At 45.9% G+C, this 24,141-nt stretch overlaps 1 protein-coding gene across 1 annotated transcript in view; it reads right to left on the reverse strand.

Annotated features, from left to right (window-relative positions):
• The window catches only part of RBM19 (RNA binding motif protein 19), a 102,099-nt gene extending 80,205 nt beyond the window's left edge, over positions 1-21,894 (reverse strand). The window contains exons 1-16 of the mRNA XM_035098192.3: positions 21,676-21,894; positions 20,382-20,564; positions 19,791-19,922; positions 19,595-19,636; positions 17,858-18,074; positions 13,791-14,089; positions 12,252-12,332; positions 11,488-11,566; positions 11,036-11,107; positions 10,535-10,735; positions 10,112-10,242; positions 9,561-9,682; positions 4,539-4,635; positions 3,054-3,164; positions 2,439-2,639; positions 1,431-1,548 (exon numbers count right to left, since the gene is read on the reverse strand). Coding sequence (XP_034954083.3) covers positions 1,431-1,548; positions 2,439-2,639; positions 3,054-3,164; positions 4,539-4,635; positions 9,561-9,682; positions 10,112-10,242; positions 10,535-10,735; positions 11,036-11,107; positions 11,488-11,566; positions 12,252-12,332; positions 13,791-14,089; positions 17,858-18,074; positions 19,595-19,636; positions 19,791-19,922; positions 20,382-20,564; positions 21,676-21,711 — 2,122 coding nt within the window. The 5' untranslated portion in view covers positions 21,712-21,894. The remainder of the gene's footprint in view (positions 1-1,430; positions 1,549-2,438; positions 2,640-3,053; positions 3,165-4,538; positions 4,636-9,560; positions 9,683-10,111; positions 10,243-10,534; positions 10,736-11,035; positions 11,108-11,487; positions 11,567-12,251; positions 12,333-13,790; positions 14,090-17,857; positions 18,075-19,594; positions 19,637-19,790; positions 19,923-20,381; positions 20,565-21,675) is intronic.
• Positions 21,895-24,141: the final 2,247 nt, after the last annotated feature.

The raw sequence follows: 24,141 nt of genomic DNA on the forward strand, positions 1-24,141 counted from the left end.
ATGATATGTAATGAAGGCGTCCACAAGTCTCCCCGGGGAGCTCGTTCTTGTGTTGTCCCTTTTCAGTCTTCCATAAGAAGAAGGGCCTCAGATGATGATTGCATTACATGTTCCGTACATTCATTTAAAGCTGCAGGGTTGGACCCTGAGGAGCTTGGGCAAAGCATCTTTTAGAATTCCCTCTCCCTCTCTAGAAGGAGAGTGCTGCAGGATTCCAGCCTGCAATTTCTTCAGGTGGGAAAAGGTGACCAGCCACAGAGCAAGTGGGAAGTGGGGGTCTGGAGGCAAACCAATAATATTAATAATAATAATAATACAGTCATACCTCGGGTTAAGTACGCTTCAGGTTGAGTACTCTCAAGTTAAGTACTCCGCGGACCCGCCTGAAACGGATTAATCCACTTTCCATTACTTTCAGTGGGAAAGTTCGCTTCAGGTTAAGTACGGACTTCCAGAACCAATTAAGGACTTAACCTGAGGTACCACTGTACATTGATTATTGCCTTCATTTTATGGATCAATGGTCTCATTTGACAGTAAAATTTGTGTTAAATTGCTGTTTTAGGGGGTGTTTTTCATCGTCTGGAACGGATTAATCCACTTACCATTACTTTCAATGGGAAAGTTCACTTCAGATTAAGTACGCTTCAGGTTAAGTACGGACTTCCAGAACCAATTACAGTGGTACCTCGGTTTACAAACACAATTGGTTCCGGAAGTCTGTACTTAACCTGAAGCGTACTTAACCTGAAGCGAACTTTCCCATTCAAAGTAATGGAAAGTGGATTAATCCGTTCCAGACGGTCCGTGGAGTACTTAAACTGAAGCGTACTTAACCTGAAGCGAACTTTCCCATTGAAAGTAATGGAAAGTGGATTAATCCGTTCCAGACGGTCCGTGGAGTACTTAAACTGAAGCGAACTTAACCTGAAGCAAACTTTCCCATTGAAAGTAATGGAAAGTGGATTAATCCGTTCCAGACGGGTCCACGGCGTACTCAACCTGAAGCGTTCTTAACCCGAGATATGAGTGTAATTGGTTCTGGAAGTCCGTACTTAACCTGAAGCGAACTTTCCCATGGAAAGTAATGGAAAGTGGATTAATCCGTTCCAGACGGGTCCGCGGAGTACTTAAACTGAAAATACTCAAACCGAGGCGTACTTAAACCGAGGTATGACTGTAAGTACTTAACCTGAGGTACCACTGTAATAAATTAATAATAATAATAATAATAATAATAATAATAATAATAATAATATATTATTTATACCCCGCCCATCTGGCTGGGTTTCCCCAGCCACTCTGGGCGGCTTCCAACAAAATATTAAAATACAATGGTCTGTTAAACATTAAAAGCTTCCCTAAACAGGACTGCCTTCAGATTTTAAAAACAAACTCCCACACATACATTAAAAACAGACAGTGCATACCAGTTCCAGGCTGTCCGTCTCCTTCCTTCTCACCTCCTGGAATCTCAGGTTCTCTCTTTGCAGGACCAGAGAAGACTCCCATAGGCGCCCATTCTAGGTACAGGGGGATATTCTGGAACTGAGTGGTGTGGGGAGAAAAGGAGAAAAATTGCCATTAGTGCAAACAGCAGAAAGGAGAAGCCGCTGCTTCAAACTTCCTAGCATCCGGGCTTGAAAATTGTTATTTCAGTTTCTGTTTCCGTATATCCCACCTTTCCTCCAAGGAGCTCGACATGGCACACCCCTCTCCATATTTCCGTCACAACAACCCTGTGAGGTAGGTTAGGCTGTGAGGCCCAAGGTCACCTTAATGGCCACGTGGGGGGTTTGAACCCCGGTCTCCCAGGTCCTAGTCCGACACTCTTAACCACTGCACCACACTGGCTCTCAGATTCATCCCAAACAGTTATTATAATATTTTTTTAAGATTTATTTTTCTCATAATCTAACCCACTCCATCTCCCAACTAAGAATTATCGGACAGCGGTATGTGTTTTCCAGGACAAATGTCTACGTAGGTGTTCTCTGATTGCTCAGTTAATTGATATAACAGATATAAATAAGTAAGCAAACAAAATTAAATTAAATTAAATTAAATGTAGTCAGGGATGGAGTTAAAAGTCAGAGCTCCACGGAAATAGCCCTGCAGGTACATATTGTTCCATGAAGCTACTTGGGAGGTGGGCAGCCACCTTGGCTGAGCCCAAGCTCTGCACATTTATTCATTTATTTACTCACACCTTTTTCGACAAGGAGCAAAAGGTGGTATGCATGGCTCTCCAAACACACACACACCAGCCCTCCTCATTTAATCTGCAAACAACAGCCCTGTGAGGTAGGCTAGGCTGAGAGGCGGTGACTGTGGTCCAAGGGTCACCCACCGCGGGCTTCATGGCTGAGCAAAGGATCTGAACTGTGGTCTCCCAGGGCCTAGCCCAGCACTCTAACCACTACACCGCACATCCTCACCTTCGAGTAAGCCAATTTCATGTACGCCCGCTTAGCTTCGGTGGGCTCCAGGAACTCCACAATGGCTGTCACCCCTCCTTCGGGGAGCAGCACCCGACCAAGGCTTCCGTGCGCCCCGAAGGCCTTCTCTATTTCGTCCGCCTCTGTTCCAGCAGGCAGGTTCTTCACCAGAATCACGGTCTTGCTCCGCTCACCAGCAGCCTGGAAGAAGAAGAAGAGGGAAGATCGTGACTGCCCTACGAAGGAAGCTTTTGCAACGTTTGGGACTTTTTAGGCTGCAGAAAAGGCAAGTTAAGAGGCAACACAACAGAAGTTTACAAAAGCGGATAGAGAAAAGTTTTCCTCCCTCTCTCATCGAGTCAGAACTCGTGGACATCTGATGCCAGCCAGTGTGGTCAATAATGAGCCAGTGACTTAAGATTGCAAAGCCTATGCACATTTACAGGGAGGTAAATCCCAGTAGACGGGCAATTCTGACTGGGGTAAACTCCCTGCTTGAAACCCTGGACAGCTGCTGCCAGTCCGTGTACACAATATTGATCTAGATGAACCAATGGTCTGACTCAGTAGAAAGTACACTTGGAAGTTCCTCTCCTGGGAGCACATGGCATTTACCTGGCTGAAGGAATCCAGACGGACGCCGTTGTCCAGCAGGAACTGTCGGACCTTCTGAACAAGCTCTGTTTCCCCCAGAGCCACTCTCACGGCCACGCTCCCCTTGCCTTCCTGCCATGAGACAATAATATAATTTTTTTATTTCATAAAATTTATATACACCACCAGATTTTTTTTAATAAAAAAACCTCAAAGCAATCTACAAGAAGACAAAAACAATTGCAACATCCAAAAGAATTAAAACCATCAATGAACTAAATATGTATCAGCATATTTAAAGCCCTAAACGGTCTTGGTCCAGTATACCTGAAGGAAAATCTCCACCCCCATCGTTCTGCCCGGACACTGAGGTCCAGTACTGAGGGCCTTCTGGCGGTTCCCTGGTTGCGAGAAGCAAAGCAACAGGGAACCAGGCAGAGGGCCTTCTCAGTAGTGGCACCCGCCCTGTGGAATGGCCTCCCACCAGATGTCAAAGAGAAAAACATCAACCAGACTTTTAGAAGACATCTGAAGGCAGCCCTGTTTAGGGAAGCTTTTAATGGTTAACAGGCCATTGTATTTTAATATTTTGTTGGAAGCTGCCCAGAGTGGTTGGGGAAACCCAGCCAGATGGGCGGGGTATAAATAATAATAAATAATAATAATAATAATAATAGCATTCTAGATGTCTGGGTAGGCTTTGACTAAACAAAAATGCTCTTAGCAGGTGACAAAATGAGTATACAGTGATAACACCTGCCTGATGTCAATAGGCAGGGAGTTCCAAAGTGCATTGCAGGGGGTTGCACTAGATGACCCTCAGGGGTCCTCTTCTAACTCTACAATTCTGCGATTCTACGTAGGCACAATGCTACCCTTGTTCTCCTGCCAAGAGAGAATTTTAGATGCATAGATAGATACGGATATTGCCATTAACTTAGCTGAAAGACGGGTTAACTTAGCTGAAAAGGATGTTCAAAAACAAACAAACCAGAAGCTTTTCTTTTGGGAATTATAGGGACAGAACTACCGAAATTGTATAGAAAATTATTCATGTGTGCTACTACAGCAGCAAGAATGTTACTCGCCCCAAAGTGGAAAGAAGCAGAAGTCCAAGCAAAGGAAGAATGGATACAAAAACTTATGGAATATGCAGAAATGGCAAAAGTTACCGGAAAAATAAGAAATCAAGATAAGAAACTTTTCATAAAAGCATGGAAATCGTTTATTGGATATTTACAGATAAATTGTAAACAGATAAGAACATTGGCAGGATTATTGTGATAACCTGCAGTTTTATAAGAGTATATACTTACAGTAGATAATTAAATGAGCAAGTTAAACGAATTTGCAGAAGATATGAAAAAATAAATTGAAGGAACCGCAGAAAGAGGGGGAAGGAAGTCAAATTGTGAAATGTTAACCGGATTGTAAAATTAATGAAATGTATAAATCTGAAAATTATAAATAAAAAACAATTAAAAATGATTTTTAAAGAAGGCTTACATGATCAAACACTTGGCTCTTCGTTGCATTGTACTTCTGCGCAACAGCATCGGCGACCGCATTCACCCCCATGAAGAGGGTGTTCCAGTTATGAGAGCTATATTCGGGGGGAGAAAAAATAAAATAATAATAATAATAATATTTATCCCAGTCTGTGACAGACTTGGAACAGAAGGTCATAACCACAGCCGGAATGATTATTGGTCATCCCCTCCCAGATTTGGAAGATCTATACAGTTCCCGTTGCCTCAAAAAAGTAAAAACTATTTTACAGGATCCATCTCATCTGGGATATAGTCTTTTTGTACCACTGCCTTCAGGCAAGAGATACAGAACAATTAAATCAAGACCAAATAATAGACTAAAAAACAGTTTCTACCCAAAAGCTATATCCATCTTAAATACTGTAACTAAATAATTGACCTGAAGAGTTGTGTAGGCCTGTGCATGTATGGCTAAAAATGTGTGTGTGTTTGTTTTGTTTCTTGTTTTTGTTTTTATGGGATAGCATCCAATTTCACTGTAATTACACAATGACAATAAATAAATCTAATCTAATTTTACATATGCACCGTTTTCGTCATTGAAACTAACCCACAGATGGTACCTGACTCCACGAAAACTAGCACTAATATGTTCAGGAACCTCATCAAAATGTTGGAGAGGATGCACCTCCACAGGCACATATCTCCACATGTGGTGGGAGTGCCCTAAAATCCAATCATTCTGGAAGACATCCATGCAAGAAATTTGTAAGATAACTAAGCAAGTGCTAGAAATTACACCAGAATTGGTTTTACTAAATATCTTTCAAGATAACAACGCTCACTCAGATCACAAATAACTTATAATCCACCTATTGTCAGCAACCAGAAACATTATAGCCAGACACTGGAGGGACCTGTCGGGAGTAAGCATGGACCAATGGTACCAAGTTGTATGGGAAACGGCCCTACTAGGAAAAACTGACCAGTAAGATGAAACTGACACGGGGACAAACAGAGGAAGACACCTTCACCCCAGTATGGTTCCCTTTCATCACTTATACAGCCCAACAAGACAACGACAAAAACTTACCGTCAGCATACAAATCAATATGGCTAACCTAATCAGAACACCCTCCCTCCCCGCTCACACAAGAAACTAAAGATCATCACAGCCAACCACAAATGAACAACCACATCCTAAGACAAATCCCGACATCTCTCACCAACAAAGAAGCACGAACAAACAACAGAGAACCTGCACAAAAGACGCTGACGCCGAACCCCTACACATATCAAGAAAAACAGAAACATCGGCAATCCACCACACCCAAATCCCCACCCCACCCACCTCTTTCCCCCCTTCCTCATAATGTCTCAACAAGTAAAATTGATGTGTAAAAATGATGCATGAGACACTGCACTACCTTTGTAACCCAAGAAAATCCTTAATAAAAATAATTATTAAAAAAAAAAAGCAACGCTAGAACTTGTGGACACGCGGTGAAGCTGAATGCTGGAAGATTCAGGCCATCTTCACGCAGTGCGTGATTAAACTATGGAACTCCCTGCCACAGGAGGCAGCAATGAGCACCAGCTTGAATGGCTTTCAAAGAGGATTGGACAAATCCATGCCGGACAAGGCTACTGACGGCTACTAGCCACGACCGGTGCCGGATTTACATATAAGCTAAACAAGCTATAGGTTAGGGCAGGGGTCAGCAACCTTTTTCAGCCATGGGCCACTCCACCGTCCCTCAAACCATGTGGTGGGCCGGACTATATATTTTTTTTGGAGGGGGGGATGAACGAATTCCTATGCCCCACAAACAACCCAGAGATGCATTTTAAATAAAAGGACACATTCTACCCATGTAAAAACACCAGGCAGGCCCCACAAATAACCCAGAGATGTATTTTAAATAAAAGGGCACATTCTACCCATGTAAAAACACCAGGCAGGCCCCACAAATAACCCAGAGATGTATTTTAAATAAAAGGACACATTCTACCCATGTAAAAACACCAGGCAGGCCCCACAAATAACCCAGAGATGTATTTTAAATAAAAGGGCACATTCTACTCATGTAAAAACATGATTGAGAAGGCAATTGGGCTGGATTGAGAAGGCAATTGGGCCGCATCTGGCCCATGGGCCTTAGGTTGCCTACCCCTGGCTTAGGGCCCCACTCTCTTGGAGCCCCCCCAAAAACCCTGGATGTACATTTCCAAAATATGAGATAAAAAACAAATAAAATAAAACCTACATACAGCAACAGTGTTTTGTGTTGTGTAGGCTCCTATGCTGTAAGTAATGGGCCCCGCCTGCTAGCTTGCTCCCTAAAATATCACTGGTTTCCTCATTTCTATATATAGGGTGCCTACACTCTGCATGTGCAAATGGCTTTAGATACCTATTAGGTCCATAAATTACCATGTAGCATATATTCAACACAAAAAACAGCGACAATTTGTTGTTGTTGGCAAAGGACAGCTGGACATATAAAGGCCCCCATTGCACCTTCAGTAGCTTAGGGCCTCATCAAACTTAAATCTGGCCCTGGCCATGACGGCTATGGTCTGAATCTACTGTCAGAGGCACTATGCCAGGCATCCCCAAACTGCGGCCCTCCAGATGTTTTGGCCTACAACTCCCATGATCCCTAGCTAACAGGACCAGTGGTCAGGGATGATGGGGATTGTAGTCCAAAACATCTGGAGGGCCGAAGTTTGGGGATGCCTGCACTATGCCTCTGAATAGCAGTTGCCGGGAACCACAGGTGAGCAGAGTGCTGTTGTGCTCAGATCCTGCTTGTGGGTTTCTCTTTGGCTGGCCACTGTGAGAACAGCATGCTGCACTTAGATGGGCCACTGGCCTGACCCAGCAGGCTTGTGTTATGTCCTTATGTTGTATGTTTCTAATTGCTTTTTATAAAATTGTTTTTATGTATGCAATTCTTTTGACTGTTTAGGTCAAGCGCAGGCAAACTCGGCCCTCCAAATGTTTTTGGGACTACAACTCCCATCATCCCTAGCTAACAGGACCAGTGGCCAGGGATGATTGGAGTTGTAGTCCCAAAATATCGGGATGAAGCAAAATATGATTTCCAAAAGGAAGAAAAACAAGCAGAACAAGAAGATGAGAGACAAAGGGACTTAAAGTCTAATGGAATTGAAGATCCTGGAGGGGTTAAAATGTGGAGTGGGGTTTTTGTGGGATGGGAAGGACAGGGGCAGGGGGGGGCAAAGGCCTGGAGATGGATTTGGGAAAGAATGGGTGTGGGGTAAAAACTTTAGTTAAAAGGTATTGTTTTGGTTTCTGAAAGACGGTCTTCGAAATCTTGGCATGACAATGGAAACGCTGAACCAATTGGGGGAAAAAGACTTAGGGAGAGGAGATGGAATGTAAATAAGAAGGGGGAAAAAAGTTATGTTTCCTTAAGGGAGTATAAGAATGGCTTGGAGAGAATTTTTAAGTTATTGTAAATTATTGTAGGTTAAGTGAGGTGTTTGGTTAGAAAGCTGCCTGCCCCCCTCTCCTTACTCTGAGGCACTCAGTGGCAGGGGCTGCTCAGATGGGTGAGGAGGAAATGGAACCTTGGAAGTGCTGTGCTCTGCAGGCACCTCTCGTGGCAGGAGGGGACCTGTGGGAGGGCAGCATGAAAAAGGAGGAGGATTGAGTTAATATTATAAGATTAAGTTTTGAAACTGAGTTGGAAAATTCGCCACTAGTAATCAGAATTTGTTAGGAAAACCATGAGGAAGACTATCGAGGGAGTCGCAATTAAGATGTTAAAATAATAAGAACTGGGAAGTTTGAACTCTTCCCAATTTTCCCTTTGTTCTTTTTTGTTTTTTTTTCTCTTTTCTTTTTTTCTTTCTCTTTCTTCTAGGTTTATTAATATGATTATGAAAGAGTTGGGGGATGCAGATCCCCATAACCCCTTCCTCCCTGTTCTCTCAGTGGCAGGGGGGGGATATGGAGGGAGGAGGGAGGGGGGAAGCAGAACTCAATTCACAATTGGACCCCTTTGTTTCCTAAAGCACACGGGTCCTACTGGTGGCAGAAGTGGACCGGTGTGTGGAGGGAAAATGAAGGGACAGTGTTATATTATATGTCTTGTTTGTGTATGCCTTATTTGAAAAATAATAAAAATCTTTAAAAAAAAAAATATCTGGAGGGCCGAGTTTGCCAATGCCTGGTTTAGGTAAAGGTAAAGGACCCCTGGTGGACCCAGGTGGCACTGTGGGTTAAACCACAGAGTCTAGGGCTTGCTGATCAGAAGGTCGGTGGTTTGAATCCCTGCAATGGGGTGAGCTCCCGTTGCTCGGTCCCAGCTCCTGCCCACCTAGCAGTTCGAAAGCACATCAAAGTGCAAGTAGATAAATAGGGACTGCTCCGGCGGGAAGGTAAACAGTGTTTCCGTGCGCTGCTCTGGTTCGCCAGAAGCAGCTTTGTCATGCTGGCCACATGACCCGGAAGCTGTCTGCGGACAAACGCCGGCTCCCTCGGCCTATAGAGCGAGATGAGCGCCGCAACCCCAGAGTCGGACACGACTGGACCTGATGGTCAGGGGCCCCTTTACCTTTTTAAAGGACCCCTGGACAGTTATGTCCAGTCAAAGGCGACTATGGGGTTGCGGCGCTCATCTCGCTTTCGGGCCAAGGGAGCCAGCGTTTGTCCACAGACAGACTTCGGGGTCATGGGGTGAAACAGGACTAAACCGCTTCTGGTACAATGGAACACCATGACGAAAACGCCATTTATACCTTTGTCTACTTGCACTGGCATGCTTTCGAACTGCTAGGTTGGCAGGAGCTGGGGCAGAGCAATGGGAGCTCACCCCGTCGCGGGGATTCGAACCGCCAACCTTCTGATCCGCAAGCTCAAGAGACTCAGTAGTTCAGACCACGGCGCCACCTGCACCCCTATGTATGTTTCATAGATATTAATTTGTAAATTGCTTCAGGGTGCCTCGTGGGAAGTGATTCATAAATGAAATAAATACACAGTAAGATTAATAATAATTAGGCAAACCTGGAACTGTTGGCTTTGTCCTTGGATGCCTTTTGCTTCTTGTAAGAAGACGCCCCAGCAGCATCCGAGTCCTCCCCTTCTTCTTTCTTAATAGTGGAGGGCAGAACGTGTAGCATCCGGCCCTAGGAGAAAAGGTAGCAACTCTGGAACTCCATGCTGGATGAAAATAGACCACTTTAAAAAAGAAAAAACCCTTCTCAAACTCTGGCCTCCACTTCAGCAATGTCTTCCAAGCCATAAAATGTCTTGGGTGAAGAGGAATGTTCTTAAATGAGGACTACTGAATGAAGCACTTCACCAGGGAAGGCGTTTCATAAAGGGGGAGCCAACACCAAGAAGGTCCCGGCATGGGTCAGCACCCAGTGGCAGAACCAAAACCAAAAGGAGCTACCCTTCAAACCACAGAGCTTTGAGGTGGTTCCAGGCTGGGTCTTTCTCATGTCTTGCAACCTGATCCTTAAAAAAGAAAAGTGGAGGAACTTGGGAGCCTGCTGCCTGCAAACCCAGTGGGTTTTCTCACAAAGCGACAGCCCGTCCCAAATCAGTTGTACCTGGAAAACCTGCCCATCCACTTCTGCAAAGGCCTTGACGGCATGTTCCGGGATCATGTAGGTGATGAAAGCAAAACCTTTGGGTTTCTTGGTGAGACTGTCAATGGGGAAATGGATCTCAGAGAGGGGCCCTGGAGAGAACGGGAAACAAACACACATTCCCATAAAGAAACCTCTGTGGCTGCAGGACGCAGCGGCCTAAGAAGACCACAAAGCGGCGCTGAGGCAACCATCGCACCATAGATTTAAAGTGCTTTGATATCACTTTTAAAAAACAGTGGCTTCCCCCCCAAGAATTCTGGGGGCTGTAGTTTGCTAAGGCTGCTGAGAGTTGCTAGGAGACTCCTGCTATTTCCCTCAATGAGCTAGAATTTCAGAGTTCCCTGTGAAGAGCAATTGATTGTTAAACTGCCAAAGGCCTACCGTATTTGGAAAAGATTGCTTCCAAGTCTTCTTCAGTGCTGGAGTAGGGAAGGTTCCTCACAAAGAGCCTCCCGGATTCGGAGAGGTCTTCCTCCTCTTCATCATCCTTCTTCGTCCTTTGCCAGACCTGGGCCAGGTCTTTTGAAGGGAGTTTCGCCTTTCCAGCGCTCTCTTCAGGAAACACCTCGATGTACCGCCCACCTTTGAAAACAAAGCACAGAGGGAGGGGAGAAATAAATATAAAAAGACACAGCAGAAAAGGAAAACAGAATGAGAGGGAAGAGGAAATAAACAAACCTAGGTACAAGTTCGAAGTCATCTGCAAAGCTCTGATTATATTGTACAGTACCCAAATGGTGCCCAAGTTTGTAATGTGTTTGTGACATTCACACACTATAATTTTAGACATGTGTCTGAGTATCAAGGAAGAACAGCATCTTTGGCAAACCCAGAGATTCAGAAACTAGATTGACTCTACTCAACCTCCTCGTGGGTACATACCCATGTATTCGTGATTTCGTTTCAATGCTTTCTGCACCTCTTCCTCACTGTTAAAATCAACAAACACATAACCTGGGAGAGGGATGAAAAGACACAGGGAAGAACGTTATGACGTTTCATTCAGGTCTTACAAAGAGCAGATTTTACGTTGGGGCAGGACAGGAAGCTGCCTTATACCGAGTCAGGCCATTGGTCCATTTAGCTCAGCATTGTCTACACTGACTGGCAGCAGCTCTCCAGGGTTGCAGACTGGAGTCCTTCCCCAGTCCTAACTGAAGATGGCAAGAGATTGAACCTGAGATTGAACCTGCAAGACAGACAGACGCTCTGCCACTGAGCGATGAGCCTTCGCCGCAAAATAAATGCCCCACGTCATAGGCCACTTGTTACGGTGCTTGGAGACCTTCAGGTGACAAGCAACTCGTAAGTTTAATAAATGAAATGAATCTTACCTGTCTTATTACCGTGGGCGTTCCTTGCAATCCTGATCGCCACTGGCCGGAGAGGCACAAGAAACTCCTTGACGTTTTGCTGAGGAGAGTAGAAGTTCAAGTCAGTTCACAGGGGAGCTGTTGTTATTGTTTAGTCGTTTAGTCGTGTCCGACTCTTCGTGACCCCATGGACCATAGCACGCCAGGCACTCCTGTCTTCCACTGCCTCCCGCAGTTTGGTCAGACTCATGTTCGTAGCTTCGAGAACACTGTCCCAGGGGAGCTGTTAGGAGGTCCCTATTTCCCACACAGAACTACAATTCTCAGAGTTTCTTGTGAAGAAAAATGGACTGTTCAGCCACGTGGGGAACTGTAGCTCTGGGAGAGAAGTAGGGGCCCCCCAACTTCATCATCATTATTATATTTATATCTCACATATTTCCCAGGCCAGGACTCAAAGCAGCTTGCAAAAATTAAAACAACCGCCTGGCTTCTCTAGCGAGAGTTCCAAAATCTGGGAGCAGACACCAAGAAGGCCCTTCTCCTGCAACCCCACCAAGCATACCTATAAGGGTGGTAGAAAGGCCTTCCCCGAAGATCTCAGAGCTCAGGCAGGTTTGCATGGGATAATGCAATCCCTCAGATAGCCTGGACCTAAGACATTTAGCAAACTAAAGCTCCCAGGATTCTCTGGGAGAAGTCAAGGCTGTTTAAAGTGGTATCACAGTGCTTTAAATGAATGGAGTGAATGGAGCCCTAGATAAGCTCCTGCAAAGGGCACCTACCTCTGTGACATTGAACGGGGCGCCTCGCAGCTTCACTGTGTAGGGAGTGGTGGGCTCATTTGCACCGGCCGGAGTTTTTGCCTGTGCGAAGAAAGACACATCATGTCGTCAACGAAAGTCTAAAGAGGTATTTTTTGGTGCTTCCTTTATAACCTCTCTAGGCCAAGGCATCCTATATAATAAACTCCCTGTGTCTCTGTGTCCAGTCCCTGTGTCCGCGCTACTGCGCATGTGCCCCACGGACACAGGGATTGGATGCAGAGACTGGACGCACACTCGCGTGCGCACTCCCCCCCCCCTTTGCCTACCGTTTACCTGCGGCCGCCAACCGCCGCTCCCGGCTGCTCCCCCCGGCGACCAGCAGCAAGCGGGCGTCGCGCATACGCACTCACGCTCTCCCCACCCCCCACCCCGGCCGCTCCGCTTTGACCTTTCGGTCTCTGAAGCCCCATCTCATGCCGGAGGTGCGCGGCGGGGGAGAGAAGCACTCCTCCCCCCCCCCGCCTTGCCGCACACCGCTGGCATGGGGCGGCGCTTCCTCGGCGAAGGCAAGCAGACAGGCTGTCTGCCTGCTTGCCTTCGCTGAGGAAGCCGAAGCGGCAGCGGGCGCCAACGGAAGCCGGCTTTGGCTTGGCGGTGGCGGGAAGAAGGGGAGGAATTCCTCCCCTTCTTCCCGCCGCCGCTAAGCCAGTCCCCGAGCCGAAGTGCGGCGCGGCAGGGGCTTTTCATCGTTTGCCTTCCCGGAGCCAAGGCGGAGGCAAACGGCGAAAAGCACCTGCCGCGCCGCACTTCGGCTCGGGGACTGGCTTGGCGGCGGGGGCTTTTCGCCATTTGCCTCCCCCCAGGGCTTCCCCTCCGTTCCCGCCCGGCTAGCGCCCCTTTACTTAAAGGGCTGAATTACACTAGTGCTGAAATACAACACAAAACGCCTAATATCAGGTCAGACAATGCATTCAACATACCTAACACCTGCCTGGTTTGCACATCAAAAGTGAGTGTGGACTAAGACCTGGGAGGCCACAGTTCAAATCCCAACTCAGCCATGAAGCTTACTAGGTGACCTTGGGCCAGTTGCTGCCACTCAGCCTAACCTGCCTTGCAGGGTTGTCGTGAAGATAAAATAGAGAGGAAGAAAATTTGTATGCCACCTTGAGTTCCTTGGAGGAAAAGCGGGGTACAAATGTAATAAACAAAGAAACAGAAACTAGCCTACTGTACAAAAGATAAAATTTACATTTATTACTCTGCCTCCCTCTTTAGACTCTGGCCCTGACCACTGCTGCTATGTGGCCTCCAGAAGCTTGCTGAGAACGGAATGTGGCCCTCGTCTTGAAAACTGTTCCCTTCCCTTAGACCAGTGTTTCCCAAACTTGGGTCTCCAGCTGTTTTTGGACTACAACTCCCATCACCCCTCACTAGCAAGACCAGTGGTCAGGGATGATGGGAATTGTAGTCCGAATACAGCTGGAGACCCAAGTTTGGGAAACACGGGTCTACACTATAAGTAGAATGCCATCCAGGGTTGGGTTGGGGGCCTACCTGGGATGCAGATTTCGGTTTCTTCTTCCCCTTCGTGACACTTCCCTGCCCCTTGATCTTTTCATCCAGCCTAGGTCCTGTTGCGAGGACAGCACCTCGGCCTTGCTTCTGGCTGGGCTTCTCGTCCTCTGCCTCCTCTTCTCCTCCATCAAAGCCCCTGCTGTCTGACTCCTCGGCCTCGCTCTCCTCCCCAGACGAAGGCAAGGAGCCATCGCCCTTCACCACTTTAGACCTCAGGTAGTCCATGTCAGAGAGCTCCTGCCTGGCCGCCATCTTGCCTTCGGCGCTTTTCTCTTTTCCTGCAGGACAAGGGGAAGGAACAGAGAGTCACCTCCTCCTGTGCTTTTCAGGGAGTCTACCTGGTAAGCAAAGGACTTGCTCACAGACCAAGATGGATTCTGATTTAAAGAGAGAGGGAGACCCCCATTCACCTCCCAGAGCCACAATTCCCAGAGTTGCCTATGAAGAGGGACGGACTGTTAAACCACTCTGGGAACCGCAGCTCTTTGAGGGTAACAGAGAGCCTCTCCGAACGACTGTCATCACCCTTAAGGAATTACAGTTAAGGGTGCTGAGAGCTGAGGACCCCAATATCCCAGGGAACTCTGAGAATTGTAGCTCTCCGAAGGGAACTGTCCCCTGACCACTATTAACACCCTATAAACAAAGTGCAGTTTCTGGAATTCTTTGGTCTGTTTAAAGTGGTAGAGGAACACTTTCAATGTGTGGTGTTAAGGTGGCCATAGAGGGAGAAAGTCTCACTACAGTGGTACCTCGAAAGACGAATGCCCTGCAAGACTAATTTTTCGCAAGACGAATGTGATCTGATGGGTGAATCGCAAGACGAATTCGTTTTGCGAAAAATTCGTCTTGCAGATCACGGTTTCCCATAGGAATGCATTGAAATTTAATTAATGTGTTCCTATGGGCAAAAAAAAAAAGAAATCTCAATGCATTCCTATGGGAAACCGCGATTCGCAAGACAAATTTTTCGCAAAACGAATTGACTCGCGGAACGAATTAAATTCGTCTTGCGAGGTACCACTGTATTAGTAAATGCCTATAGTGGCAGGAGGAGAACTTTCCCCCCCCTATAAAGGTCTGCTAATCCACTGGGAGGAAGCAGTCAGGGGCCTCAGCACATGGTGGACGGTGCCAGAGCCTGCTACAAGGGCCCCCCCAACACACAAAAACAGAGGTGAATTGCCCCAAAGGAAAAGAGACCCCTCAGTGGTGGCCCCATGGCTGTTAAATGCTCTCCCTAGACCGCCCTGGCACCTTCCCGTGGTCTTTTCCAAACATTTTATTCACCCAGTCTTCTTTTTTTAAAAAAAATCAAACTAATTTTAACAAGTGTACATAATTTAGCTTTATGGGACGCGGGTGGCACTGTGGCCTAAACCACTGAGCCTAGAGCTTGCTGATCAGAAGGTCGGCGGATCGAATCCCCGTGACGGGGTGAGCTCCCGTTGTACGGTCCCAGCTCCTGCCCACCTAGCAGTTCGAAAGCACGCCAAAGTGTGCAAGTAGATAAATAGGTACTGCTCCAGCAGGAAGGTAAACGGCGTTTCCATGCGCTGCTCTGGTTCGCCAGAAGCGGCTTTGTCATGCTGGCCACATGACCCAGAAGCTGTCTGTGGACAAACACCGGCTTCCTCGGCCTATAGAGCGAGATGAGCGCCGCAACCCCAGAGTTGTCCGCGACTGGACCTAACGGTCAGGGGGTACCTTTACCTTTAATTTAGCTTTAAATATATTTTACTTCCATGCAGAGTTTAAACATAGTTTATTCTATTTTTATGGGATCAATGGACTAATTCAATAAAATTCCATTGTGTTCCAGTGCTGTTAAGTCCATCTGTGAGATGAGTACTTTTGAATCATCTGGTTTTCATCCTTCTTTCTTTCTGTTAGGAAAGCCTTTTATGCTGCATTGTATCATAAATATTCGTTTTGCATTCATATTACACAAGCCCCTTCACTGCATTGTGTTCAACACCTGCTGGAAACCTTTCTGTTTAGACATGTAATTTTATTACGTCCGTAAATGTGTTTAAAAAATGTGCCGGCTCTTATCTAGATAATTTTTTTGTGTCTACTTGTTATTAAAGTATGTTGACTCTATTGACATATCCTTATTAATATTTTACATTGTTGTGACATAAAACAGTTGGAGGTATGTGGGTTTAAAAAAAATTAAAAATTGATATAAAATTGGTTAACTAAATAAATGTTTTCTATTGCTTTGTAAATATACATATATATTGTGCATACATATTTATTGGGCTGCAACCAGCAGTATGAGTAGACCCATTGAAAACAATGGACATGGGTGACTTAGGCCTATTAATTTCAACAGGTCTACTTTGAGTAGATCTTAAGTTGCCTATGCAACCCGTTATATATTTTCATTTCTGTTTTATGGGCTCCACCAAGAAATCAGCATTACTGGGCAGCCTTTTAAGATATCAGTGTATAAACTATATCCACGAGCTGAGTGGACCCATCGAAATCAGTGGGCCAAACTTAGTCATGTCCATTAATCTCAATGGGTTTCCTCTGAGTAGGACTATTATTGGATAGGACCAATTAGATACTGAATTAAAATAAATGAAGCAGCTTGCCCTATGAAAGACCTTACTGAAGGCAAATGAGCACAATGGTCACAAATCCAATACATTCAGGACTGGCACAGTCCATAAGAAATCCAGCTGCAGCAGAGTTAAAACTTAAACTAACTTACAAGAACTTAAGAAGACTAAACCTTAACACTATAGCATACAGAACAGAACACTAAAACAAAGTAGTAGAAAGTGAAAATAAGAAACCCCAGGCTCCTCCTGGCTTGACTATAATAGTCAGCACGACCTTGGCAGAAAGGATAAAAAAACCAGTTTAAACCAGCTGTACAGTCATCCCCCGGGTTGCGATCGCTGCGGGTTGCGCATTTTCGGGTTACGGACGCGCCAAACCCAGAAGACCAGAACGGGTTACTTCCAGGTTTCGGCGCTCGCACATGCACAGAAGCACTAAATTGCGCTCGCACATGCGCATAAGTGCCAAATCACATCACGCGCCTGCACAGACGCAGCGCTGCGGGTTGCGAACATGCCTCCCACACAGATCACATTCCCAACCCGAGGTTCCACTGTACTCCGCTTCCCAGAAGAAATAATCCAAACTAGAGCCTTCTGCCTGTTTCTTCCACATAGAAAGAAAACTTTCTAGAACCCTCTGGAATTAAGCAAAACAAGAAAGATCTCTACTCATCAGATCAATACTTTCTGTACTAAGAAATGCAAACTGACAATTCTGCACTCAGGTGGCATCGCAAAAACCAAGGAAATGACACTGCCCCGCTGGTCACTAGTCCTCCCCCCCCAAAAAAAACCCTACAGGTAATTAAGGTGTTAAACCAGGGGTTGGCAACCTAAGGCCCATGGGCCACAAGCAGCCCCTGGGGGTCGTTTAACTGGCCCATGGACCCCCGCCGGTCGGTCGGTCGGTTCCTGTGTGCCGCACTAAACTGGTGCGGAGGAGACCGGGGACCACCTTCCGTGATGCTGGCCAGCTTCCCATTGGCTGCAGGAAGCTCCTGCAGCCAATGGGAAGCTGTGCACGCCTCCTCCGCACCAGAAATAGCATTTGCGCATGCCTGCATACTCCGGCCCACCGCGGCGTCTGCGGTACCATGAACCGGCCCAAGCCACATAACTTTGCCGCCCCCTGTGTTGAACCCTAATTAAACTGGGCACACCACAGCTCAATGCGGTTCAGGACCCAACCCCCTTCCCTGTGAGGCTTGGAGTGGGTGGGTATGCATGCACAGCCCTGCTATTCTGCTATACTAAGTAGACCGGTGTTTCCCAAACTTGGGTCGCCAGCTGTTTTTGGACTACAACTCCCATCATCCCTAGCTGGCAGAACCAGTGGTCAGGGATGATGGGAATTGTAGTTTTAAAAAAGCTGGAGACCCAAGTTTGAGAAACACTGAGCTAGAGTCTCCTTGCAGAGCAAAGCCACTTGTGAGGGGCAGAGTCTTCCAAGCAAGCCCCATGTCCAATTACCTTGGGTAATTCCCTCCTTTTGTTCCTCCTCTCCACTCTCAGCTTCCCTCTCGCTTAGGCTCTCCGACCCGTCAGAGTCAAAGTTCAGATAATCATCTGTCTGCTTGGCTCTGCTCTTCTTGGGCTCCTTCACTTTGGCATCGTTGGACCAGGTGGCCGCCTGAGACCGCTTCTTGTGCACTGCCAGGAAGTCTTGAAACGCCTCCTCTTCTTCCAGCTGTCCAAGAGGGAGAGATGAAAAGGGGTCACCAAGAGAGAACATCAAAAGCTGGCATGAAGGGACTTCCCAACACTGTAGCAGAGTCCATCTTTCATGTGCATAAGGTCCCCGGTTCCACCCCTGGCATTTTCTCTATCTTTTTTCCCCCAAAAACAAGTTTTACACACACACACACACACACACACACGTTTACATTAAAACATAATTCATATCCGTACCTTTACGTACCGTTCCCTGAATCCCCAGAATTCCCCCCACCCCTCCTTTGGCTTCCAAAATTTATCTTCCTTTTTAAACTGCATCTAATTACCTTTATCCAAATTATTATACAATGGTACCTCAGTTTAAGGGACGCGGGTGGCGCTGTGGGTTAAACCACAGAGCCTAGGGCTTGCTGATCAGAAGGCCAGCGGTTCAAATCCCCCCGACGGGGTGAGCTCCCGTTGCTCAGTCCCTGCTCCTGCCAACCTAGCAGTTCGAAAGCACAAAGTGCAAGTAAATAAATAGGTACCGCTCCAGCAGGAAGGTAAACGGCGTTTCCGTGCACTGCTCTGGTTTGCCACAAGCAGCTTAGTCATGCTGGCCACATGTCCCAGAAGCTGTACGCCGGCTCCCTTGGCCAGCAAAGCGAGATGAGCACCGCAACCCCAGAGTTGTCGGCGACTGGACCTAATGGTCAGGGGTCCCTTTACCTTTACCTCAGTTTAAGAACAGCCCTGCTTACGAATGATTCGGTTTACGAACTCCACAAAACCGGAAGTAGTCCCGGTTTGCAAACTTTACCTCGGTCTAAGAACAGAATCTGAACGGTGGAAGGGCACCAGCAGCGGGAGGCCTCATTAGGGAAAGCGTGCCTCGGTTTAAGAATTGTTTCAGTTTAAGAACGGACTTCCGGAACGGATTAAGTTCATAAACCAAGGTACCACTGTACTTCATTTTTATCCTTTGTCGTTTTAAGTTACAGTGCTATGTCAATCCTGCTAACATTTTTAAATCTTTATAGTGTATAGAATATATTCTATAAAGTTATGCCATTCTCTATTAATTTTTATATCCTCTTGGTGCCTGATCTTCCCAGTCAGCCTTGTCATCTCCGCATAGTCCATCATCTTCATTATCCATTCTTCTTTCAATGGGGCTCTTTCTTCTTTCCATCCCTGGGCAAATAGTATTCTAGCTGCAGTCGTCACTTACATAAACAGTATTTTCTTATCCTTCGATAATTCCACCCCTGGCATTTCCAAGTTACTGCTGCATATGTAGCATGCTTTATGGGGTGTTGGCGGTGACATCTGGTCAGACTAGGACCTGGCAGACCAGGGTTCAAATCCCCACTCGGCCATGAAGTTTACTGGGTGATCTTCTGCCAGTCACTGTCTCTTAGCCCACAACCAACCTCCCAGGTTTGTTTTGGGGGGATTAAGTGAGATGAGGAAGAACCACGTACACAACCTTAAGCTCCTTTGAGAAAAAGGTGGGATATAAATGCAGCCAATAAATAAATAGCTTATGCTTGCCTCCTTTAACTCCCCCGGTCGATTCTTCTTTTTCTTTTTCTCCTGAAAAACATGGGGTTTTTTTAATGGTTGCTTTAAAATGACAGGAGACATTTAATACCAATTTGCAGACAGTCAGGTCTCAAGAAAAGAAAAGACAGAGGTCTTTCCTTAAGATATTTTTCACAAAGTGAATAATAATAATAAAAAATCTTACTTGTTTTGCTTCTTTATTACCAGAACTTTTTGTAAACTTTTCAGGAGCTTCCTTTAACACTGGGGGCTTGACAGAGTGTTTGCTCCAGGCTCTGGGTTTCTGTGGGTCCCCAAAAGACTTACAAAATTCAACCTGCAAAAGGTGATTACAAATGGTTATGGTGGAGGTCTTTGTGATTCGATGGCACATTAGACTCGAGTAAATATGATATATATGAACTTCCACACAACATAAAGGCAACTTCCATGAATATAGTGCAGGTTTAGTACTAATTTCTGTGGGGGGTTTTCTGGAAGCAAATCAGAGAGAGATTAGCACTAAACTTGTGCTATATTACATTACATTTCTGGAAGTAAATCATGTGCAAATATAGACAAGGAAGCAACAGGGAAATGGAATAAGCTGCTGTGTGAATGCCGTCTTAGTTGGCTACAACCCACTCCGGATTTTTTTTTGTCTTCCTGATAGGCAGCTAGGTTCAGAGTAGTGTACAGCAATCCTGACTCTTTCTCCCCACCTGGTAAAAAAACAAAAATCTTCAACATCCTGCAACATTACTTGACATTATAGCGCATCTGAAAGACACCTCACCGTCACTCTGGCTGTGTCTATGAAGCTTTTGTTGAAATGGGCAAGGGCCACATTGGCATCCTCTTCTGATTTAAAGCCAATAAACCCAAATTTGCGGAATTTGCCATCCTTGGTGAATTTCAAACTGCAGTCAGTCAACGTGCCAAATGCAGCAAAGAGGTTCCGGAAGCGCTCTTCCTTCATCTAGAGGAAACAGATTTCAAGCAGCGTTAAGAATACAAGATGTCGGTAACGGGGAACCCGAGGCCCTTCAGGTCTTGCAGGACTATAGCTCCCATCACAGGAGTCTGACCATTGTTCCACCTACCTTAGTACTGTCAACACTGACTCGTAGTGGCTCTTCAGAATTACAGACTGGGGTCTCTCCAAGCCCTACCAGGGATTGACCCTGAGACCTTCTGGAAGCAAAACAGATGTTCTGCCACTGAGCTGCGACCCTTTATCCCTAGCAATGGGGCTAATGGGAGCTGGGATTCCAAAACAATCTGGCGGACCACAGGCTCCCCATCCCTGTAACAGACGGTCTGCGGGCAGGAGGAGTCTTCAAGCCACTGTGGAAGGCTGGAAGTTGAGCTAGGTAGATCTTTGGTATGATCCATCAGGCCTGTTTTTATAATGAAGTGGCAGACACCTGGGGCTATTTAGTTTGAAAAGGTGAAGAGGAAGCAGCACGATAGAGATGTATAGGGTTATGCATGATGTAGAGAACATCCCCATCTCCCATAACGCTAGACATCCAATAAAACTGAATGCTGAAGCGTTCAAGAAGAAGAAATTTATCCCTGCAGCGTAAACCATGAAATTCTCTCCCACAACAGGCAGCAATCGACACCAACACAGATGGCTTTATAAGAGGCTCAGACAAATACTAGCCCCAATGGCTAGTGCTAGTGCTAGTGCTAATTCCACTGCCAGGGGAAGTATGCCTCTGGATACCAGTTGCTGGGAATCACAAGCAGAGGGGAGTGCTGCTGTGTTCACATTTGTGCCTTAAGCACATAAAAACATAAGATCCCCGCTAGATCAGACCAATGGCCCATCTATTCCAGCATCCTGTTCTCACCCTGGGCAACCAGATGGCTGTGGGAAAGCAGGATTCGAGCCCAAGATCAACTCTCCCCACCTATGAATCCCCTCAGCTGGTAACCAGAGGGCATAATGCCTCTAACACTGGAAATAAAGCACAGCCATTATGGCTAGTAGCAGACTGTTATGCTCTTGGCCCAGAGTCCCTTTACCCCACGCGAGTTACGTCCACACCAGCCCAAACTGCCTTCTGTACACCGCCTCTCACCCCGTTCGGGAGGTTCTTCACGATAAGTCGCGACATCTTGAAACAGCTGCGTTTTCTTCCCCTCTTTCCGGACCGGAATCCAGCGAGAACCGCTTCAAGGAAGAAACAACATTACTCCTGGCAGCCACGCCGCTCCCTGGGCGCCGCCATGTTGCGATGTAGCTCGAGATCACGTGACAAGAGGCTCCACACACCCCCAACTAAAGCGCATGCGCAGCGGAGGAAATGCTCCTCTGTTAAAGCGGCTCTCGCAGCTGAGGCTAGATTCGGAAGTCACCCAAAGGGGATGCAGAGCAAAATGACTCCTTGTCGCCACTTCCGGTTCTGAGTGGAGTTTCTGCGGGGAAAATCCTCGCACGGGAATAGGACCAGGGGACCATAGACATATAGACTAATAGAGTGACTTCCCTATTTTGCAATCATAGAGGAAAAACCAATCAAAACAGAAGAGACATATAACAACTGATATCCTTTTAAATGCGTTGTGCGAGCAGAGATTCTTGGTTACTTTTTGTTACAGGTAGGTAGCCGTGTTGGTCTGAGTCGAAGCAAAATAAAAAAATTCCTTCAGTAGCACCTTAAAGACCAACTAAGTTTATATTTTGGTATGAGCTTTCGTGTGCATGCACACTTCTTCAGATACACTATAAACAGAAGTGTCAGACCCTATATATATACAGAGGGTGGTGGGGGTGGGTGGGAATGGGAGATGGGCTGATGGGAGTGGTAAACCTGTAGATGGGTGTTAATGGCTGCTGATGGCTGCAATTAGTCCTGGGCTGAGGTGCTAAAGAAAGCTTGGTCATGCATAATGAGATAAGAATCCGATGTCTCTATTCATCCCAGGTGCTTCCATGGTTTTAAGCTTGGTAATGATTTCCAATTCAGCAACTTCCCTTTCCAGTCTGTTCCTGAAATTTCTCTGTAATAAAACAGCTGCTTTGAGATCTTGTATAGAATGTCCTGGGAGATTGAAGTGTTCTCCTACTGGTTTTTCAGTCTTATGGTTCCTGATGTCAGATTTATGTCCATTTATCCTTTGGCGTAGGGTTTGGCCTGTTTGTCCAATATAGAGAGCTGAAGGTCACCGTTGGCATTTGATGGCATACACAATGTTAGAAGATGAGCAATTAAATAGTCCTGAGATGGTATGTTGGATGTTGTTGGGGCCAGTAATGATGTTGTCCGGGTGTATGTGGCAGCAAAGTTGGCATCTGGGTTTATTGCAGGCTCTGGTACCAGTGTCCATGTTAAGTCTGGTGGTTGTATTATTGTGGGTGAGGAGTTGTTTAAGATTGGGTGGCTGTCTGTAGGCAATGAAAGGTCTTCCTCCCACCCCCACCACCCTCTGTATATATATATAGGGTCTGACACTTCTGTTTCTAGTGTATCTGAAGAAGTGTGCATGCACACGAAAGCTCATACCAAAATATAAACTTAGTTGGTCTTTAAGGTGCTACTGAAGGAATTTTTTTATTTTGGTTACTTTTTGTTTTTGTTTTTTTAAATGCATTTTGATGGGGTTTTTTTAATATTGTGGGGGTTTTTTGGTGAACCGTCCTGAGATCTAGGGGTGAATGGCAACAAAGAAATATTATAAATAAATTAATAAGAATAATAATTGGTAAGCAAATGAAAAGTCATACTGAGTGGTAGGAGTCTAGTGCTGTATTGAAAGCCCACTTTAAATGTTTGTACACCTGTGCATTGTCGTACTGTTGTATTACGGATATCTAGTGATCTTTGAGACTTGTGGGTGAAGAGCATATTTATGAATTTCCATACATAAATAGCAACATAACATTACCAGATGGAGAGGTCACGGACATGGTTGTAAGGTGCTTTGGGATTGGCTGAGGATACTAATTTCTACCACCAGGGGGCAATAAAATATTATATATGATAGGGTACGTCCTTACCCATCAGTGGGATTTCTTGCCTGATGTATTTTTGAATCTGTGTAATCCACCTGAGAATAAAAAAAAATCAAATATATACATACTTCAGGGAACCAATTTTGTGTCAAGAAAAGCTTCATTTTGTAAGAAATCACCTACTGTTTATGGCTGTAGAGATATATCCTGCTCACTAAGCACACTTTTCCAATTTCTGTTATTTCCGCACAATTGATTCTCGAATGTTTGCCATTTAGATTATTCTTATTGTTATTTTTACTGATCTTGTTTGCCAGGCGGTTAGAGTGTCAGACTAGGAGACCAAGGTTCAAATCCACACTCAGCTCATTTGGTGACCTTGGGCCTGACACTGCCTCTCAGCCCGAACTACCTTGCAGGGTTGTTGTGGAGATTAAATGAGGACGGGTAGAGTCATGTACGCCATCTTGATCTCCTTGGAGGAAAAAAATTGGTTATGAAAGCAATAAACAAATCATTCTTCTTCTTCTTCTTTGGCAATCACTCGTAGCCAAGTAAGATTGTCTTCCATAAACACGGTTTTAACAATGAG

Source organism: Zootoca vivipara, chromosome 16 (genome assembly GCF_965207765.1).
Source record: "Zootoca vivipara chromosome 16, rZooViv2.hap1.1, whole genome shotgun sequence".
Classification (NCBI taxonomy): Eukaryota; Metazoa; Chordata; class Lepidosauria; order Squamata; family Lacertidae; genus Zootoca; species Zootoca vivipara.